Raw genomic sequence first — 19,317 nt, 5'->3', positions numbered from 1 at the left:
AAGTTAAATAAATGACAGAGTCCAGATCTAAAGGATGAGCATGTGTGACCTGTATTTTTTTAAAATCTTAATAAACAGCAATTGCTCAAAAATTTACGGTATTTTTCATTTAATTTAAAAGTAAAAAATTTATAAGACAAGGGGCCTGAGAGACTACTAATGTCTAATAAGAGGTGCGACTACTATAGGGTTAAACCGCTTAATCTAAATTCTCCTCTTCTGCAAGGGTTGGATTCTTAAGGTATTTTAAAAATTAATAAGCTTTATACACACAAAAACAAATAACAGGTAACGACGAGACAGGATTTAAAACTGTTTAAATCATACAAATCTTTGTACTCAAAAGATGCCCTTTTGGAGGCAGAATACTACCGTAAACTTTTATATAGAGCCTAAAAAGTTTAACGCGTGATATAACTAAAGATTTGTATAACTGCGCTTATAAAAAGCACGCACTATTAAGAAAGGAATGACCAGGTCTAACTTATAACTTGTTTTAAGAGAACTGCCCAAGCACTGATAAGGGCTATTTATTTTTTTTAAAATGATATTTCGTTAGCAGTTATAAGTTTGCAACAGATACCACCCTCAGATTAGCAGTTAGTGTAAGCTAGATGTCTTAGCCATGCTATACCCAAGGCTTTACTTCTTCAATTTTTATCTCCCGAAGGGCTGAAAGGTAGCAAAAAAAAAATAAAAAACCGGAGCTATTATAAACCACATGGCGAGTACGCTTGCATAACCCGAAGCTTCATAAAGGTTAATTTAGTTGCTTTCAGTTTAGAATCTCAGCGTTGTGGAGGGGGGTATTTTTTTTAGGTTTATACATACATGTACGCCAATTTTCTTGCTTTCATGAAACGGTCAGTACTCGCTGGTGGCAAATAATGGTCTTGCTGAGTAGCATATGTGCGCCGGGAATTTCTGTTAAGCTTTAAGCCAAGTGCGGCATTACTATATAAAACCCGACAACTTTACAAAAATGCGGTTATAAATTTAAGTCTCAAAATAAATTTTTTGTGGACTGTTTTGAAAAAGCTGCACCAGGTTCAAGGCATTTCCTTGTCTACTTCTCCCTTCGTTTCAGTGTATAGTTGCGAGGTGATTATCTGGATAAATTTTAAAAAAAATGTTCAATAAATTGTCGAAGTTAGCTTACGAGCGACAATGCCGTATTATACTTAGTCCAAACTTTAAAAATTTCTTCTTCTCGGATAAGTAGTTATTATATCCAACAATAATTAATTACAACTAATTTAAGTTCGGATCAAATATAAGTAGGATAAGTATCACAAGTAAAACCTGTTATAACTAATTATATAATGGAAAGCTATAACTAATATACCACGAGTCAAGTGTATATAGCTCCAACCTAGCAGTATCTAGCGAAGCCAGCTCTGAATTAACTTATACGTGAATCGATTCGCAGTATTTTGGAAATAGATAATAAATACTCCCTTATAGTTTTAATGATCATAGCTAAAATTTTAAACTATCAATTTCTTTTTGTACTAAAGTTGACGAGTTTAACTTAGGCTTAGCTCCACTATTAGCTAGGTTTGCGCCTGACAACAGCCCCTTTGAGAATCCCTGGTGCTCTAGATTATTTAGTAAAACTTTCTTCTGCATCAGAGAAGCTAGTTAGCTACTAGTTAGTAGTTTTTTTTAGTAACTTGTTAACAATCTTTAAAACTCTATATGTACCTTTTCACAGAGACAACCGATCTTTCTATAAAACAGTATGCTAGTTAATTCAGGCAACGTCATATAGCTATGTACGATTTATCTTGGGCCATTTTTATTGTAGGTTGACTTTGTCTCTTTGCTGTACAAATAACGAATGAAAAACTTAAACCTTATTCTTATTTTCGAGATTTCTGGTACAATTATATCTTATAAATTCTTTATACCATTAGCTCACAATACTTTGCTTAGTAGATAACTTAATAAAACAAACCTTCCGTTACTTTAAACTACGAAAAGTTTATCATTTAATTTTTGTCTTGAAAACTTTCATGGGCCCTTTATATTACATATTTTTAGTAAATAATATCTAAGCGACTAAAATACAAAAACATTATTACACGATTGCGCAGAGACCTACAACTTACATCTTTTTATATAAAGATTTAATCCTTAATGTTTACATCTAGCCTATCTCTATTTTTTAAATAAATATTTAACTGCTTTTTTAAATCCTATTTAAGCATGCTATAATAAGAAGTAAAGCAAATAAACTATAATACAATAAAAAAAGGGGAGCTAAAAAACATATATCTTGATGTAAAATATTAGATAATTTATTCACAATGCAATACTTTTAAACTTAATATTCGTCTTATGAGAGCATAAATATATAAACTAACTTAGCACTTGATAGTAAACATAAACGGCAAACTCCCACTGAAAATTGTAGAGGGTAAAGGACAAGTTTTGTTAGATGTGTTCAGGTTCATTTCAAACCTAAAAGGGCAGAACACTTAAATTTATTCTGGTTGTTAGTGAGAATATAATAAAAGCAAAAGTCTTAATTTAAAACTTTCAGTAAAAAAAATATAATTAAAAGGTTATTTTTTATTCTTTATATTGTTAGTGTAGTATTTTTATCTGTCTCTTCTCTCGGATAACAAAAGCTTCAGTACTAAAGAATGGCGTCCGTTGAAGGTTTTATCATAATTTTTGTATAGGAGAATTCTTTATGATTTTATAAAAAATACGTTATTATTCTTGTAGGGGATATTATTCGTCTAGAAAATAAAATAAATGTTAAGTTATCTTCCTACGCAAATCAACTGGAATGTTATACAGTTTCAGAGGAGTACTGTTTATAGAAAAGTTTTATAAACGTATCTATTATTTTTTATATATAGGGAAGAAAAACTTTATGAAGTTTACGAAAAAGAAATACAAGATTTACTACTACAGGCATTGTAAATCTTGCCCCAGTTAATTTAATTTTCTCGGCGAAAACTTTTTTTTTTAGCTAAAGGAACTTCTTGTACTAATGTCCGAAAGTTCGCCGGCTTCTGTGAAAAGCGCACAGTTACGGCGTCACCAAGAACATTTACTTTCTCTTTCGCGTGAATTTCAAACTACACGAGTAATTTTTATTCCTATAGTTTTACAGTAATATGAGTCTTCTTTAAGTGACTAAAAAAAAACTAACTTTACATAATTATAAGACTGCCGTTAGCAATCAAAAAACAAGAAATTTTCTTGTAGGTGATGCCCGTAGAGAAATTAGGTTTTCTTAGAGAATTTTATTTGTCTATTTTTATACACACTTAATTTCAAGAATAACAGCAGCTAGCTTTAATATATAATGTTTTCTCTTTCAAGTGAGTATAAAAACCCTGTCGAGTACTACTCTATTGAAAATGCGCGAGTGATTGATATACAAAAAGAAGCAGAAGAAAACTTAAAGTACTTGCAGATGTCTTATAAAAATATGTTATCTATTTCTGTAGAATTTTTTAAAAGTTAAAGATTTTATTAATAAAAAAATAATTTTTTAACATAATTAATAAATTTTATGCAATTAGTTAATCTCATTTCATTGTTTTTGTAGCAAATAATTTTAAAATTTTTAAAATCTTGAATGTTATATATCCTTTTTTTTATAATTGTTTACTTTCAAGCGCTGCTTCTAGTTTATACGGGCAGTTGCTGGGCGAAAGCGAGCGTCTTCAATCTAATCAGTCTTCATTGAGGAAAATCACAGGTAACAAATCTTTATTATTCTTGAAATTAGAAAATTTAAAAAAAAACTTTTTTTTAAATTTTCAATTAGTGAAATATTTAAACGTAATTAAGGTTAACCAAATAATAATAGAAATTTGTTAGATTATAATTATGTTACAGTTATGAGAAACTAATATTTTTAAATCAATTTCTTCATATAAAAAATAATTTACAAATACATATTATTTACTATAATTATAATTTTTTTTATAACTCACCTTATTTATAATAAAATTGGAAAATAAACTGAATTTTTTTTATTCTAAATTTTAAATTTTTTTAAGAGTTTATATTTCATGTAAAGAAAATGTTCCAGGAATAAACCGCCTCGTCCAACGCATCGGCGTGCGCAAAAAAAGAGATCAGTACATCATCGCTGCAATCATCGCCGGTTATTGTTATTATTAATATAAAAATTTATCAAAAACTCTAATTAATTTAGCTACTAATTTTTTTTAAAATTTCAAGAAAGCTAAGCGAAGTAAAAACTGATAATAACAATTTCAAGTAAAAGTTATAATAAAATTTTATTAATTAATCAATTAAATAGTAATTTTTACTACTAACTTTTTTTACCTTTCAGAGAAAATTAGGCAAAGTAAAAAATAAATTATATGTGAATCAATTTTGAGAGGCTTTATATTTAATTAAAAATTAGAAAAAATTAATAGCATGCTTTACCTTCCAATTATGTTTAATTTTCAAATCAAAGTTAAGCATAGTTAAAAAAATAATAATAAAAATTCAAAGTAAAAGTTTTTGTTGTAGTTTTTAAAGATTTTTCAAATAATTTAGTTTAATAAATATAATAGTAAACTTTATTACTATTAAAAAAAAAGAAAGTAAAAGTATAATAAAAATTATATTAAAAGACTTTGTAGTTATCATTTAATAATTTAGAAAATTATGAGTTAGGAATAATATAAAAAAGTGCGTTACTAGTAATATTTACTACATTTTTATAATTCTTTTTCAAAAAGATAACTAACCTAAAAATAAAGAAAAGCTTAAAGTAAAAGTTGTATTAAAATTTTTATTAAAAAGATTTACATATCGTGGTATTTATTTGTTTTAATTAGTAATTATTAAGCGATTTTTTTAAGTACTTAACTTCAATTTATATAAATTTCATAATAATTTAATCAATTTTTTTCGATTTTTGGATACAAGTACAGTAGAATTGTACTACTATATAATTACTAAAATCTATTACATTCATAATAGGCTGCCTCTTGTTCACGTTGATGTACTTATTTAAATAAATTTCTTAAGAGTATTACTCTGTGAAGCATTAGATTTTATTCCAATTTTAAAATTTATAGAAAGAATACACTCATTGAAGAAGAAAGAACGACTTTAAATTTAATATTTATTAGAAGCTTCAGTTTTAGTTAAATTCATTTTTTTTAAAAGATAGGTTAGTTAAGCGCGTTGGGAGTGTTAAGCTATTCGCTTTGCGAAGCCACTGAGATTAAAATTTATTCATCATACCGCTGTAAAGTATTTTGTAGATAGATACTTTTACTTATCAACAAAATAGTTCAAAAAAAATGTTTAGTGCAATCAATAACTTGATGTAGGTAGTAGTAGTTAGCAATAAGCTTATTTTTTAAAGATTTCCAGAAATGTGCGAATATATAATTGTAATGCAGAGCGTTTTTTTATGTCCCAAAAACAGCAAAGCACGAAACATGGCGGGGTAATCTCCAGTACTTGATATTAAAAATAGCGTTATTAACCCTTTTATGACTAATAATACGTAGATGTAATTAATTAATTTCTTTTTTTTTAACTGCGCTTTACAAATAAAAACTTTGTCTCTTTCTCTAGCTAGTTATTGTATTTATTTAATAAAAATTTCGTTTGGTATTCGTGGAGAAAGATTTAGAAAGGTCCTTCAAAACTTCAGTATCTACGCTAGGCCATTTATGTTTTACGTCAAGCGCCAAATTAAGACTACAATAGGTATATGCTGATCAAGTGTTCCTAGGTAACAGGGATTTACTTTTTCATAGAGATGCTTCATTAACTTCTTTTTTTCTTTATTTTTTTTTGAGAGTGCACTCCACTGCCTGCAAAGTTACTGATTTCCTCACGTAACACTGCGCGGTCCCTCCGCGCTTTATGCTGTTTGTGTATCGTTTAGGTATAAACATCTCAGCCGCTTTGTATGAGAAATTCTTGTAATGTTACGCCTGCCGCATTGCAACAAAAGGTTTTTAAAGACTTAAATACTAAGTAGTATGGGAGGAACAGCCGATAAAGGGCGAGACTGATAGCTAACTTAGATTTAGCTTTAGACTTTGATGTTAATGCTTTAACAAATTTTACAGTGTAGATTTGCACTTACTATTAATAACAGATGTTAATTTTGCCATTTAACTCTGGTTAATATTTAATGACGGACTTAAAAAAAGCACGTTAATCATAGTTTTGTTCCCGAAAAGAAGCTTTATAGTACTATTGCAGCCTTATTAATAAGAAAGCCGATTACATATTGTCATATATATTAAAGAACTAACAGTAAAGGAACCTGTCTTAAAAATTGGCATGCTAAAGCCTTACTCAATTTTAGAACGTTTTTTGTTAATATTAGTATTATTAAAGTAAAGGTAGCCGTGTTTTCTAATAATTTATTTAACAAACGAGAGCGTTAAGAAGCCTAACTAGTTAAATGAACCTCTCCGTTACTTGTAAAAGTGAGAAGCTGCAGTAAATAAAGTTATTAAGAAGGGCTTTAATAGCTATAACTTACTCTATGTAGATCAAATATTTTCATTATCTCTCAGTCGCCCACGATTATTAGTAAAATTTTTGTACAAATTTTTCCGTGTTCTTCATGTGTCCAACATTTTTAAGACAAGCAAATCTTAGTATATATTGGTCCTATTCGAACATGTGCCACGCTTGAACAATCCTATCTCCTTCTAGCTCCACTGCGGTAGTCTGCTTAAACTTCAGTAGTGGCGTTTCCCATGGAGTATAACGAAGTTGGCACTCCAGAGTTAAAACGCACGTCTTGGCTTTACTTTTTGTGCTTTGGCGTGTACCATTCGGAGTTACAGCTTCTTTGCTTATGAGGTCTAAAGGCGTAGTGGTTGGTAGGCTATGAGGTGGATGAAAGCGTTAAACTTTCATTTTGGGTTTAACTTAGTTTTAGAGTAAGATAGCAGCGAAACTTTGGCTGGTGGCTCTGTTTTGTATTTGTCGGTGGTTAGATGTTTTGTTTGGGTTTTTGGGTAAATCGAAGAATTTGAATAAGGTGACCCGGAATTTTTAAGGTTGTTTAGCGCTGAAGTTTTTAACTATTCTCATGAATGTCTCTAGTTTGGCCCAACTCAATGAATACTATTTTCTTAGAAAATTATAACGGGTTTTATATGTTCATTTTGTAAGCCGAAATCACCTCCCAACTGCGTGCTTATACTTGTTTGCCGATGAAGAACCCGCGATCTTCAAAGAAATTTGGTAAATAATATTAATAGGGCTCAGACTTCTTGACTTTGATAGAGAGCCTTTAAAGGTAAATTTGTGTCTTTTTACTATAACAATCTAAAAAAAATTTTCTATCGTATTATATGTAACTTTTTTTCATAAAAAAAAGAGAAACAATAAGCTGTAATTATGTTTCTATTATAGAAACAAATACAGTTGAGGATAAGACTTAACACAAGGGTATACATAGTCTTGTTTTAACAAGGGTAATTATATGAAACTTTCCAACCTCCTAAAAAAGTTCTGGAATCGTTGTTTATATTGTAGATGTTTCCTCCCTTTTTCTTAAATATCATTTTTTACTACTTTGTTAAAAAACTTTATAAATTAAAACAGTCTCTAGATCGTGGACATTACTGCAGCAAAAAAACTGTTTCATTTTTTATAAGATTCAGCGTAAATTGGTACTTAAAGAAATAGTGGAGTAATATTTAAAGTGAAATATATTATCGTTTATAACTTTTTGGAAACAAATAAAAATTTAATTTACTGTTAACCTCCAATTAAGAAGCGCTAAAGTGCTTATATTTAGTTAATTTTTTAAAAAAATTTCCAATGTAAATGCACGGCCGTCCAAATGAAATAGCCCGGTTTAACATATGTTATACCTCCTTTCCAACGGAAGTACAAGAATGAAAGTTTGGTTATATATGAATAATTATAACAAACTAATGTCCTCTAAGAATAAGTAATAATAACTCATCTTTTAGTTTTGCGTTAATAAAGAAAATGTATATAAAGAACAAAAACAGATAAAACGAAGTTAAAGATCTTCCTCAGGTTTTGCAAAAGCATAAGCTTTATTATTATTATATCTATTGTAAAGCTTAAATTGTTAAAAAAAACTATCAACCCCCGAAGTTAGCATCGCTGTGTCATAAATATGTATTAATAATATTACGTTCTTTTAGGGTAGTCGGGAAATAATTTTTATTAAATAAAACTTAACTTACAAAACGCTATAACAATATATGCTTATCAAAAAATCTACGCTGAATACTATCAAACTAAGAAGAAAATATAGTTGCTACAATATAATAAAAACATTATCACACTTTGTTAAAAAGGAAACGATAATACTAATAACTAAAGACTTCAGGTTAAAGTAAACAGTTGGCCACCCCTATTGTAGCAAGCAAAATTTTTCAAGTACAGTATGACAATTGTATGACTCATAAGGGTGCGTCCCTATACGGCTAGGCTTTCACAAGCTGTAGGTATAATATATATCCAAGGGTCTTTCTTATGTTGGCTTTAAAAAACTTGACTATATTTAATTATCATATAAATTATTCAAGATTCATGTAATAAGCTACACTAAATAGACTTTTACCTAGTTCAAAAACGAAAAAAAAGGGCCAAAGGGAAGTGAAGCCTTGCAATTAGAAAACCCCGAAATAAACAATTTAAACGCACGTGATCATCTTGATGATAGAGCGTGGGTAGCACGTGACTTATTCACAACTCACTAAATATTCCAGCTCAATTGTTATATGAACACTTTCATCTTCATTATAGGTTGTTTATTGTAAGTAAATATTGATGAATTGGAAGATATTGGTTTACACAGGCCTGAGAAAATTTTGCGTATTAATAGATTCCGAATTGACCATCGCGGATTTGGTGAATGAAATTGTTTCTGTGCATTCTGAACTTTATCCCGAAGATGGGTTACTTTCCGTACTATTATCTATACTTCTTAAATCAGTGTATGGTATATAGTGCTCTCGACGTTATTGGTGTTCGGCACCCCACCAATGGTGATCTTCTTCCTCGTTATACGATTAGCCGGTGCATTTCCGATAATGATTTGTTATTCACGTTGACACAAAGCAATTCAAATAGAGGGTACATGTATTTGTATTACTAAAATTTAGTTTGTAAGACTTCTGATAGGTTTTATACATATGAAAGATTTTCTCCTATCAACTATTGGAATTCTTATATTATTCCTTTCGAAGAATGTTTCGTTCACAATGCACTTATAAGAGGTTTGTTTTACTTCAAAATTTTTTTATAAAAACCACATCTTAATTTTTTTTATAAAGAATGGAGAAACCTTTTGTGCAGTACGCCTTTCAGTGTTAACGGTAACAAAAACCCATCCACGTGCTCTATACTCCAAAGTACTGGGATTTCAGCTATTAACTTAAGAAATTTGTTTAAAATATTTTTTATTCTTTGCAAACTTTATTATAGAATCTCCTATTCCTGAAAAAAACTCTTTATTATTAGAAAAGGAAATAACTCGAGAGAAAAAAGATAACTTTTCTTCGGGTAATTTTTTTTTATTTCCCCCCTGTTGTAGATAATCTTTTTTCCTGCAATAGAGACCCCAATCGGCACCGAAAATCACACCATTCAGCTTAACGGAAACAGTTGTACTGCTGAACCGAAAAGTGATATCCCGCGCTCTGCGGTTGGGGTTGAAGCTGGCACTATTACTTTGGATCGCCCTTCCCCCTCAGGAATTTCAAAGAGATCCGTAGTGGCGGATGCCACTCCAGAAGAGGTCGATCAAAGTAATAAGAAGCTTAAATCCACCGATGAAGGCCATGAGGAGGAAGGCGTTTCAGTGCTCCTTAGTAACAAACACAAAAAGTTTAAAGAAAAAAAGAAAAAATCCAAAAAATCCAAAAAAGACAAAGAAGCTACGAAAGGACCGCTAACGGATTTCAGCGGCGATGTCCTCAGTCCTTCCCGGTCTTCTCTAGAAATGGGCTCTGCCTCAAAAAAAAAAGGTCACGGCCATCGCAGCTCCTCCTCGCTTGATGCAGTGCAGAAGGAATCGGCTTCGTCACCGTTGCCAGAAAAAAGTTTTTTTATTTTTATTTTTATCGTTTGATTTATTTTGTAGCAACTGAATAATTTTCAGAGTTAAGTGGAGCCCGTAAAGCGTCGTCGGAAGCCAGCAACCAACTGAAGGAGAAGACCACCAAACAGGAGGCGGGCGATTCCGGTCACGACTCTGACAGCGCAATGGTCGGCGCTTTGCTCGATCTCGTCACATGTATTTTTTTTTATTACTTTCAGCTGCTTGACATACTCATTAAAACTCCTTACAGCCAGTAAGAAAACAGCTCTGCCGCCACTGGCCAATGCGAATGTGAATAAGAGCGTTCCAGAGGCCAGAAAGAAGCGCTCCTATAAGAAAAAGCAAGCAACAGTCGACGGACCGTTACTGGCGCAAAACATCGCCAGCGACAATAAGTGCGTGTATTCTCCTCTTTGCGTATTATCCGGCGCTTTTACCTTTATGCAGGGAAAACAGGATTTCGTACACTTTACTAAATAAGCAGCCGACGCAGATGGAGGAGGCCATTCAGTCGCTGGTTTCTCTCTCACAGACGACTACTTCCGCTGCTCTCCACGAGGTCACACCTAAGCAATAATTTCTGGGAGAAAGGCTTTGACACGTGCCAGTCACCGCCTCGCCGGGCCCGCTTACGAGTAGTACTTTCGCAAGCTCAATCGAAGAGGAACTTTATCGTGTTGTTTTTTTATGAATAAAAGTAAATCTTTTTTTTTTTTTTTTTTTTTTTTTTAATGAACTTGAGCTCACTGTGGAGCTCCCGGCCTGCGAGGGCGTGGAGAGGGCCTTGGTCGCATTGGATCTGCGGTGAGTGGCCTGTATACTCCCAGTGCGTGGCCACTCCCCCCATATACGGGTTGGTTATTTAGGGCATTAGCGGCGTAAAAGTGTTGAGGATAGCCATGCGGGCGGGCATCTGGGGGTACACAGTTAAGTAGAAGTTTAAAAGAAAAAAGAACACGTACTAAATTCGAGAGAAGAGGGAAAGACGGGGGCGTAAGGCGGAAGGGACAGCGCATGTTCAATGCCGCCCATGTGGTTGGGAGGGTAAAAAGCATGGGCATGGACTGGCGGCTGCATAAAAGGGTCTCCACGTGGCTCTCCGGATATGAAGAACGCGCGGTTGACTGCTCCATGGGCGGGCTCTGCCATGCGGTCTTTGACGCTGGCAGCGGGCACGGTTCTTTTGTCATGCGCGCCGAATCGGTTGCCGTTCTTCAGCCACGTGTGCTGGACAGCTGCAGCACCCTCTAGTCCCGGCACGCTAAAGCTCGAGTCTTTACGGGGCGTTAGTCACTACAGCAGCGGCCCTCCGCAGCAAATACCATTCTCCACTGTTTCCAGGACGTCTTCCTCGCCAATGTCCAGGTTGTACTTGTCACGCATTGCGTCGCCCGGTCGATTTCTATACGAGAGAGAAACTAAAGATCGACAGCAGTTTGCTAGGCTTACGGTTATACCTTGTCCAAAACTTGGTGGCGTGGTCATTGGAGCCTGAACAGAGAATGTGGCCGAGGGGGTGCCAGTCAATGCAAAACACATGACCTTAGCAAGGATTTATAATGGGGCATCAAAAGGGGTTCGAGATTCACTTCAACCTTCGTGTGCCTTTTGGATTCCACCTGCTTCTGTTTCTTTTCTAAACAAGTCAAAAAAAATAAGAGCAACCAAAAGAAATATTAACATAAAATTACCCGACCAACCAGTACTTGATGGCCCCGAATTCGCCGGGAGTGTCGCCCTTCTCCGCGCCGCTAACAAACAACTTTTCCAGAACGGGATGCCACGCGATGGCTGCGATGAGCTCAAAGGCAAAGTTTAGCTACAGCCAGAAAAGCGAAACGCGAGGACAACTAACTCGTGATTCTTTTTTCGTGGCCGCTGAATACTTGAACTTCCTTGTTCATCCGCACGTCGTACATATGGATCAGCAGATCTCTGCAGGCAGTGATGAACCAGTTTCCTACAAACCGGCATAAGAAAGAAGATTGAAGGGCTTTGTGCATATCAACGTGTACCATTTTGGTTAAACTTGACTTTCATAACATAGTTTTTATGATCTTTTCTTTTTGATGAAGTGTAAGTACACGTGACCATTCGCTTCATTATTTTTTTTTGAAAAAAAAAAAAAAAACCTACATGGTGTGCACTACTTGACCAGAGCGCGGCTCCCACAATTTAACTAACTTGTCTTTTCCGCCAGAAACTACTAGTCCCATTTTTGGATGCCAGTCTACACAACGGATCTCCGACCTGTGTCCTTCGTTGTGCAAACAGCATATTGGAGTGTTGTAAAAATAACCAAGTTCATCTACCTTCCAAGATCCGTTCCTCTTGGCACGTTTTAAAATCAAAAATTTTAACTTTTTTGTCGTCAGCGCCAGTCACAAACTTTACGTCAGTAGGCGAAAATCTGTAAAATAACCTAAAAAGTGGTGCAAGATCGATACCACGTTAGATAGCTTACGCCGCCTCTCGAAGCGGACATTCGTGCGCCTGAAACTCTTTAACGTTATTCATATTTGACTGCCAGTATTTAATACAGCCTGAATCGTCAGCAGTGAGCATCCATTTACTGTCATGGCTCCAAATCATAGTCCTGACAGCTTGATCGTGGGCCTAACCGGAATAGATCTAGAACATCGTTTATTTTTTATGTAAAGTAAGTAATTAACCTGTAAAATTGTTTCGAAATTGAAGGTTAAAGCATTCCACAAAGTAAATTCGCCGCTAGATAATCCTGTAATAAGTCTTTTCCCATCTGGCATGTACTTCAAACAATGTCTTACAGCAAGGCAAACAGAATAAAGGAAAAGACGCAGTAACCTTACAAACATTAATAGGGTGCCTATTTTTATTTAAAGAGGTATGAACGTACTTCGTGCAAATGGCATTAGCAGGAGTCGAAGGATAAGCTGCAGGTGGAAGGAGCTAAAAATAATTTTAAAAAATAACAAATTTATAGTAATTAGTCTCCTTAGAGAGTCTTATTAAAGTTGGCTTGCCTGAAGATAATAATTAAAGTGGGCAGCCAAACGACACGACTCCTTACGTGGATTTTTCATCCATGGGCGAGACTAAAACAGTTTTGTTAAGTAAGTATTATACACATAAAACTAAATAAGTTTTTAAATCTTAATTTTTCATTTACAAATTATTAATAGTAATTCTTCAAAAGTGTACTTCAATATATCGCAGCACACTGCCAAAATAGTCCACAGTCTTTCGTTGAACGCGTTTTCTTAACCTTTTACCGTCAAAGATGCTTGGCTGATAGGGAAAAGGCTGTTGTAATTTATTTACGTCACTGAAGGTGGTTTGGTATGGTTCAAACTCCATAATAAAATTAACAGTCAAAGAGTCTACAAGCACAATGTAACTTCCATTAAGGTTAGTAATAAGTTTTTCTACAGCCTAAACCCTTTGTTACCTTTCGCCTTTCTAAAAGTTTGAGGTAAACAAAAACAGTATCCGTATACCCGAGAACAGAAACCCCCAAATTATGGCTTATCGAGCACAACTCCTAGCAGATGGTGGACTCAGTCGTGATTTCTAAGCTATTTTGACCTGGCAGAAAGTTTACAAAGTAATGCCTTTATTATTGAAGATTAGGAAAACCAGTTTGAGTAGATGTCTAGTTTGTTGGAAAAATAGACCGTAGCTTACTTTTTTTTTTAAAACACAACATAACAGGGTTTTAAGAACACTTAAAAATCGTAAAAACCCTTAATTGCGAACACTATTTAGTTACAGTAAGCTAATATTTACCAAGTTCAACGAGATAGAAATTAAATACTGATTTTAATAAGGTTCAAGGGTAAATGATTAGTTACAACTATTTTAAAACAAAATTTATAGCCCGCAGAAGGGCGCCCTAAGAAATTTGAAGTTTTGTTAGAACCGAAATACGATCACTTCTTTATTACTATAACTATTTCAATAATCTCCAATATGAAGTGTTGTATTTTAAATAGCTTAACTACTTCTGAGCTACGAAAGCTCTCTATGATGTTGTATAAATATAAATTACATATTTAAAAGAGGAGCTATTTAAAACTAAAAACTGGCTCAAAATTCGCGTAGATGGAGTTATTAAAATAACGATAGTAGAATTCTATTTTATAAGTCTATGTTAAAAAAAAAGTCGCGATGTAAAGTATTTAAAAAAATATTTTTTTTTAGCAATACCTAAGAATTTACTCTAGAGCGAATTTATAATTTTCCAAATTGTTAATTCTGAAGGTCGCTTCCTCAGTAATTTTGCGAATTTTACTTTAGCGTTTAAATCATAAACAATAAAGGAAGAGAATACTTGCACTAAACCTGACAGATCAAAATCTCAAGCGATTTTATACGTCGCTTACGCGCGCGGATATTATTAACAAATTTATAATACTTATATATTATGTACACGCAACTTAAAATCCAACTTCCGAACCTATCACTAGAGCTCATCTAACTGACAATGCACAGAGCTAACAATATGAAAACAAGAAAAACTTTTTACTTATGTTACTGCTCCACTCCAGCAACAGTAAACTAATTTTTCTTTCACAAACATTTAACCGAGGTACATTGCGTACTTCTCGGTTAAAGAACAAAAAAATTATTTATTGTTGAAGAAACCAAGTAAACTTGGAAAACACGCTGAGCCACAAAGATAGTAACATAACTACTACTATTAAAAAAACAAACTTAAAGAAAAGGGATCAATTAAAAAAATCCATATTGATTCCCTTAATATTATCCAAAAAACTCTTAAAATAGAATTTGGCAAAAGGATATCAATATATCCCTGTTGTAGAATATTAGAAATATTTTCACCTCCATTAATAAAAACAATATATAAAAATTTAATCTTCACAGTAACTAAATAAGCAAACTTTCTATTCTTACGGACAATATTACGCCTTTCTATCCATTTTATTTTAAGGTCTGTACTTATTTATAAATAAATTTTTATAGACTTCAAAGATAGCTATTTAAGGTTTACTTAAAAAAAAAAAAAGAAGCAACGTTGCCTTTAAACTTATTTAGCTCATTGGTGATCAGAGTGTTGCAAAACATTACAAACAACGCATGAGGACCATTTCGGTTATCAGTTTAGACCAGTGATTTCCTAAATTTCAGGGCGACAGTCATATAATACACACTGAGGGGCGAAATTAGCTCTTTGTACAGCATTTTTAACCTCCAAGTTTAAAACCTGGAGTCGAAAGCTAATAACACTTCTTATAAGATCCTTCGATGCTTCACAGGCAGACAACTATGACTTATGGGTCAATATACGAACTTTAGAACTATAGTGATTATGCTTTCAAAACAACCAGAATTTAAGTTCAGAAATTTTCAGCCTACTGCTCGTTTCGCAATCAATATCTCGCTGACGTAAAAAGAAGCTCTTTCTAACAAATACTCTTTATGGTCTTTTTTATAACTATTTCTCTATCAAAGATCCTGTTAAATAGAGTACAATGCTATTAGCAAAGCTTTTCAAAACCAATAGGAGACAAAAACTATTCTAGTAATGGTGCTAGATTACGAAAGTTATTGTACTAAAGATAAAAAAAAAAAAATAAAAAGCAGTGACTTTATTAAACAAACTATCATTATGAAAACATATAAAGCGGCAGAAGAACGTGATACTAAGATTAAGATGCTTTTCTGTACAAGTCCCCATAAAGCAGTGCTACTCTGAAGGTGCTGTTTTGTGAAACTGAGCAAAACAGAGATTGTAAGTTTCGAAGTAGAGAAGTTGTTTGTGGAGCCTCTCGTAGCCGTGAACGATAAAATCCTCACAAGATGAGCCGCACTCGAAGGAATTCAAAAAAAGAGAAATACTGCAACGCTGCGGCTGAAAAATCTGCAACACCTACAAAAAAACAAAAAAAGTTAGCCCGGTACAAAAATAAATAACCTTTCTTTTACCTGATTAACAATTTCAGTGTAGTTTCCAAAAGGATAATTAGTTTCGAAACTTGCATACGAGGAGCCGCTTTGAGGAGTCGCGTGAATAGTAAAGTAGTGATTTCCAAGTAGCCCGTTGCAGGAGTAGCCGCAGGGATCAAAGGCGAAGGCATCAACCACCGCATCACCAAATAGACGGGAGATGCCGGAAGTCTACGAGAGATTATGTGCCGCGCAGTGGCATAGTACACGTGCAATGCAAGAACCTCCGTCATCAAAGTAGCAGGCGTGTTCGCTTGCCGAAAGAATTTTGAAGCGCACGCGGAGGACAAATCGTTCATCATAATCTCCAGCGTTTGGTCGGTGTGCTATATATGACAATAAGAAAAAAAATAATGGAGTGCCATGATATATGCAAATATACATATAGCAATGGATTTTAAAATTAAATTATTTTAACAAGCTTTCAGATATAATATAAAATGTAACAAAATATAAATATGTGTAAAGTTTTTAAAATTCTTAAAATAAAAAAATAAAACCGGCAAGTGAATCTTAGGTGCCGCAGGAATTCTAAGCTTGTTTACTATATAGAGATACCAAAGATCTCCATCCAAACGCCCTAATAGTACTTAAAAGGTACGAAACGTGTATATATATAAATATATAAAAACCTAAAGCATACGAAGCGCCCCTAAAAAACTTATCCAGAAACTTGACTTCACTAGTAAAACTGTTGTGAGGAAAGGGTTGACTTTCAGGTCTCAGAAATTGTTTATGAGAATAAAATACATCGCCAACGCGGAGAGCGCACTAAACATGTCATAAACGGAATAACAACTAAAGTAAATTTCTTACTTGGTTACAAGCGAGGTCTAAAATAAAAGGAACAGAGGAAAGCAAAGACGTCGTACCGCAAGTTTTCAAAATTAATTTTTCGTCATAAATAAATAAAGAACTTTCACTGAGTCAAAAAATAATAAGAATAAATATCTTTAATGATATGTACTCTGAAAATGTGTAGAACTGTTGAAAAAGAATATAAAGATATAAAAACAAGGTAAGTAAAAAAACCTTAATACATACGCGTCAAAACTATTATTACTGGTTTTACTTAAAATTGTGCAATTCACCTTAATTAAAAAATTAAATTGTCAACACCATTTTAACGGTAAAAATATATAATTCACCAGATCCAGTAATGTTTTTACTTTTTCATAAGAAACAGATCTCAAGGAGACAGAGTATGTACCCTTTTCAAACCAGATTTCTAATAACTTTTCAGTCCCTACAGATAATAAGGAAAATTATGACGTAATAAGAAGAGATTGCTACCTTCGAAAAAGTCAATTTCAGCTGAAAGAAAAATAGGTTCATTGAACTTAATTTCAGAGTCATGGAGTAGGGGATTAGTAACGCCCATCTTTAATGTAGAGATTCCCCCTTTTCTTGGCTGCTTCAAGCGATGTTATTTATATTTTTCCTTTTTAATAACCACAACCAAAGAAGTTCTTCTTCCAACCATAAAGTGCAAAGCCATATAATATAAACTAAAGTACAAAGTTTGGAGGGGAGAAGAGCCCCCTACCAATCAATTAAAAGTGTAAATACTCAAAACTTATTAATTACCCTACAAGTGAAAAGGGTAGTGGTAGTGATGATTTAGGTGAAGAAGTTAAATCCGAGCAAAGCTGGAAAAACAAAAACACCTTAGCAAAAAAAAACCAAGAAGCCTGAGGAACCAGAAAGAGACCAGGTGCAAAAAGAGTAATGCGTACAGTTATAGCAGCCGCCCGTCGCATGGTCATGTTGCACGGCCGTCGACGAAAATTTATCGCCTTCACTCTAATTTGGTAGTAATTTCTATGACGGTTAACAAATTAATTATATGACGTTGTCTTGCTGAGGCCTGCTAAAGTTAAAAGCCATAAATATCTTTTGCAAAGTGCCCAGCTTGCGGTAGTCTTTTTTTGTGGTTCCGTATTTTCTTTTAATTGTTTGAATAAATAAAGAAAAACCCTCTTATCTTTTTAAAGACAGTAAGTATGATTTAATAAGTTACATGTTCCCCAATTCCTATATCGACTTCTGCTTCATGCTGGCTTGGTTAAGGTTTTAAATACCGGTTCCTCTTCTTGTGTAATAATTAAAATGTGTAGTTTGCTGCACATTATTTTTTTAATGAGTTGCCAATACTTATTAAGACATATATAAATTGTGTAATGATGACCCGTTTGGAAGTGCAATTTAAAAGTAATTTTAATTGAGTATTGTGGGTGCGGTATAGAGTGGTTGATGGTTTTTTCAAATTTTTCTTACTGAAAAATAATAGATTTATATCTTAAAACTGTTGTCCTCCTTTTATAACATCTGTACTGGAAGTTTTAAGTTTTTTAAACTTGTATTGAGTAATTTTTTAGTCTGCATCTTTGCGTGTTAAGAAAAATATAGAAAGACTTTACTCCTCTTGCGCCTTAAAAGAGTAGCCTATTTACTGTGTAATATATATGTAAGTATTAAAATTAATTTGTTCATTTGTTATTGCGTAAAAAAAATTATTTTACGCTACTTATAGCCTATGTATAAGATACTACCTTTAAGAAAAAAAACACTGACATTTTTTTTGAGTTAAAAAATGTTTAAATTTGGTTTTTATAGCTGATTATCATTTAGCCTTACGGTAAAGCAATTTTCACTTCGACGCAAACTGCAAGTTGCTCTGGCAGAGTTTTTATCGTACTTTTAGTCGAACTAGCATCGCTCTCATTCGTTTCTGCCTTAGGATAGCGGTTAAAGCGCAAAGAGAAATTAAAATTATTTGTTAACTTCTATTTTCAAAAGCCAGATTATTTAACGGCTTTAGTTAATATAACTTTTCCTGCTACAATTTGAGAAATTAAGCAGCACGATTGTTTGCTCTAAGCTGGCGATATAGAAAAAAAACACTCGAATTTAGACAGCCCCGCTAGTGCAAGTTACTAAGATCGCCTCCGTCTTATTCCAAGAACCAGATCCCGACTGGATTAATTCACAAATACTCTATAAAAGTCCACCTATAAGTCCCCAGCACGCTTAAAAAAGAGGCCGCTGTCTCCTTTTATTATGTCATTAGGCTATGAGATCTCTGATCAACCGAACGTTGGGTTATACTTGAGTAGAAAGCCGTATTTTGAACTAGAAGAATATGTTCTTAACAACTTACTACGAGATTTTAGAGAAAATGTTAATTGACTTTTGAACCATTCCATGGGCCAATTTAATGAAAGCAATATTCGTTAAAAAAAATATTGAAGTTATTTATGAAAATAAATATTATATATATATATTAATAAAACAGTATAATTGTAAAAAATGTAAGTTTG

At 33.3% G+C, this 19,317-nt stretch overlaps 4 protein-coding genes across 4 annotated transcripts; 2 read left to right on the top strand and 2 right to left on the bottom strand.

Annotated features, from left to right (window-relative positions):
- Window positions 1-2,874: 2,874 nt before the first annotated feature.
- On the top strand, window positions 2,875-4,084 carry LOC135146117 (uncharacterized). The gene is made up of 6 exons (XM_064078259.1): window positions 2,875-2,930; window positions 2,984-3,100; window positions 3,183-3,244; window positions 3,340-3,423; window positions 3,639-3,721; window positions 4,026-4,084. The coding sequence occupies exons 2-6, from the start codon at window positions 3,005-3,007 to the stop codon at window positions 4,061-4,063; spliced, it is 363 nt and encodes a 120-aa protein (XP_063934329.1). The 5' UTR covers window positions 2,875-2,930; window positions 2,984-3,004; the 3' UTR covers window positions 4,064-4,084.
- A 4,957-nt stretch (window positions 4,085-9,041) lies between these two features.
- On the top strand, window positions 9,042-10,725 carry LOC135146103 (uncharacterized). The gene is made up of 8 exons (XM_064078246.1): window positions 9,042-9,057; window positions 9,114-9,227; window positions 9,285-9,362; window positions 9,436-9,513; window positions 9,567-10,052; window positions 10,112-10,246; window positions 10,302-10,446; window positions 10,499-10,725. Exons 1-8 carry the CDS (start codon window positions 9,042-9,044, stop codon window positions 10,626-10,628), a joined length of 1,182 nt encoding a protein of 393 aa, XP_063934316.1. The 3' UTR covers window positions 10,629-10,725.
- A 9-nt stretch (window positions 10,726-10,734) lies between these two features.
- Window positions 10,735-13,369, bottom strand: LOC135146121 (pre-mRNA 3' end processing protein WDR33-like). The gene is made up of 16 exons (XM_064078262.1): window positions 13,352-13,369; window positions 13,232-13,295; window positions 13,054-13,125; window positions 12,875-12,979; window positions 12,724-12,819; window positions 12,516-12,667; window positions 12,364-12,461; window positions 12,188-12,308; window positions 12,067-12,113; window positions 11,907-12,011; window positions 11,743-11,842; window positions 11,647-11,687; window positions 11,509-11,593; window positions 11,374-11,453; window positions 11,014-11,325; window positions 10,735-10,964 (listed from the first exon to the last, which is right to left on the bottom strand). Exons 3-16 carry the CDS (start codon window positions 13,111-13,113, stop codon window positions 10,795-10,797), a joined length of 1,572 nt encoding a protein of 523 aa, XP_063934332.1. The 5' UTR covers window positions 13,114-13,125; window positions 13,232-13,295; window positions 13,352-13,369; the 3' UTR covers window positions 10,735-10,794.
- A 2,312-nt stretch (window positions 13,370-15,681) lies between these two features.
- Window positions 15,682-17,668, bottom strand: LOC135146151 (S-adenosylmethionine decarboxylase proenzyme-like). The gene is made up of 10 exons (XM_064078309.1): window positions 17,585-17,668; window positions 17,291-17,505; window positions 17,146-17,243; window positions 17,030-17,088; window positions 16,814-16,919; window positions 16,630-16,768; window positions 16,498-16,577; window positions 16,222-16,323; window positions 15,977-16,168; window positions 15,682-15,920 (listed from the first exon to the last, which is right to left on the bottom strand). Exons 2-10 carry the CDS (start codon window positions 17,376-17,378, stop codon window positions 15,738-15,740), a joined length of 1,047 nt encoding a protein of 348 aa, XP_063934379.1. The 5' UTR covers window positions 17,379-17,505; window positions 17,585-17,668; the 3' UTR covers window positions 15,682-15,737.
- Between the last annotated feature and the right edge of the window lie 1,649 nt (window positions 17,669-19,317).

The sequence above is a fragment of the Zophobas morio genome, unplaced genomic scaffold (genome assembly GCF_036711695.1).
Source record: "Zophobas morio isolate AGI-343-1 ecotype UQ-CSIRO unplaced genomic scaffold, CSIRO_AGI_Zmor_V1 ptg000213l, whole genome shotgun sequence".
NCBI classification, from domain to species: Eukaryota; Metazoa; Arthropoda; class Insecta; order Coleoptera; family Tenebrionidae; genus Zophobas; species Zophobas morio.
The sequence above is the reverse complement of the archived record's forward strand: the minus strand, read 5'-3'. Positions and strand labels throughout refer to the sequence as shown.

Excerpts from the sequence above, each read along its gene's own strand:
- LOC135146117 (XM_064078259.1), top strand. The coding sequence starts at position 3,005 with ATGTCCGAAAGTTCGCCGGCTTCTGTGAAAAGCGCACAGTTACGGCGT. Across the intron at positions 3,101-3,182 it reads GTGAATTTCAAACTACACGA|ACTGCCGTTAGCAATCAAAA; the intron begins GTAATTTTTATT and ends CATAATTATAAG. Across the intron at positions 3,424-3,638 it reads GAAGCAGAAGAAAACTTAAA|CGCTGCTTCTAGTTTATACG; the intron begins GTACTTGCAGAT and ends TTTACTTTCAAG.
- LOC135146121 (XM_064078262.1), bottom strand. The coding sequence starts at position 13,113 with ATGAAAAATCCACGTAAGGAGTCGTGTCGTTTGGCTGCCCACTTTAAT. Across the intron at positions 12,820-12,874 it reads ACCCTATTAATGTTTGTAAG|TACATGCCAGATGGGAAAAG; the intron begins GTTACTGCGTCT and ends CATTGTTTGAAG. Across the intron at positions 12,114-12,187 it reads GGTCAAGTAGTGCACACCAT|AAAAGATCATAAAAACTATG; the intron begins GTAGGTTTTTTT and ends TTCATCAAAAAG.
- LOC135146151 (XM_064078309.1), bottom strand. The coding sequence starts at position 17,378 with ATGGGCGTTACTAATCCCCTACTCCATGACTCTGAAATTAAGTTCAAT. Across the intron at positions 16,324-16,497 it reads CACCTAAGATTCACTTGCCG|CACACCGACCAAACGCTGGA; the intron begins GTTTTATTTTTT and ends TGTCATATATAG. Across the intron at positions 16,169-16,221 it reads CTGCTACTTTGATGACGGAG|ACTTCCGGCATCTCCCGTCT; the intron begins GTTCTTGCATTG and ends AATCTCTCGTAG.
- LOC135146103 (XM_064078246.1), top strand. Across the intron at positions 9,228-9,284 it reads TCACAATGCACTTATAAGAG|AATGGAGAAACCTTTTGTGC; the intron begins GTTTGTTTTACT and ends TTTTTTATAAAG. Across the intron at positions 9,363-9,435 it reads CACGTGCTCTATACTCCAAA|AATCTCCTATTCCTGAAAAA; the intron begins GTACTGGGATTT and ends ACTTTATTATAG.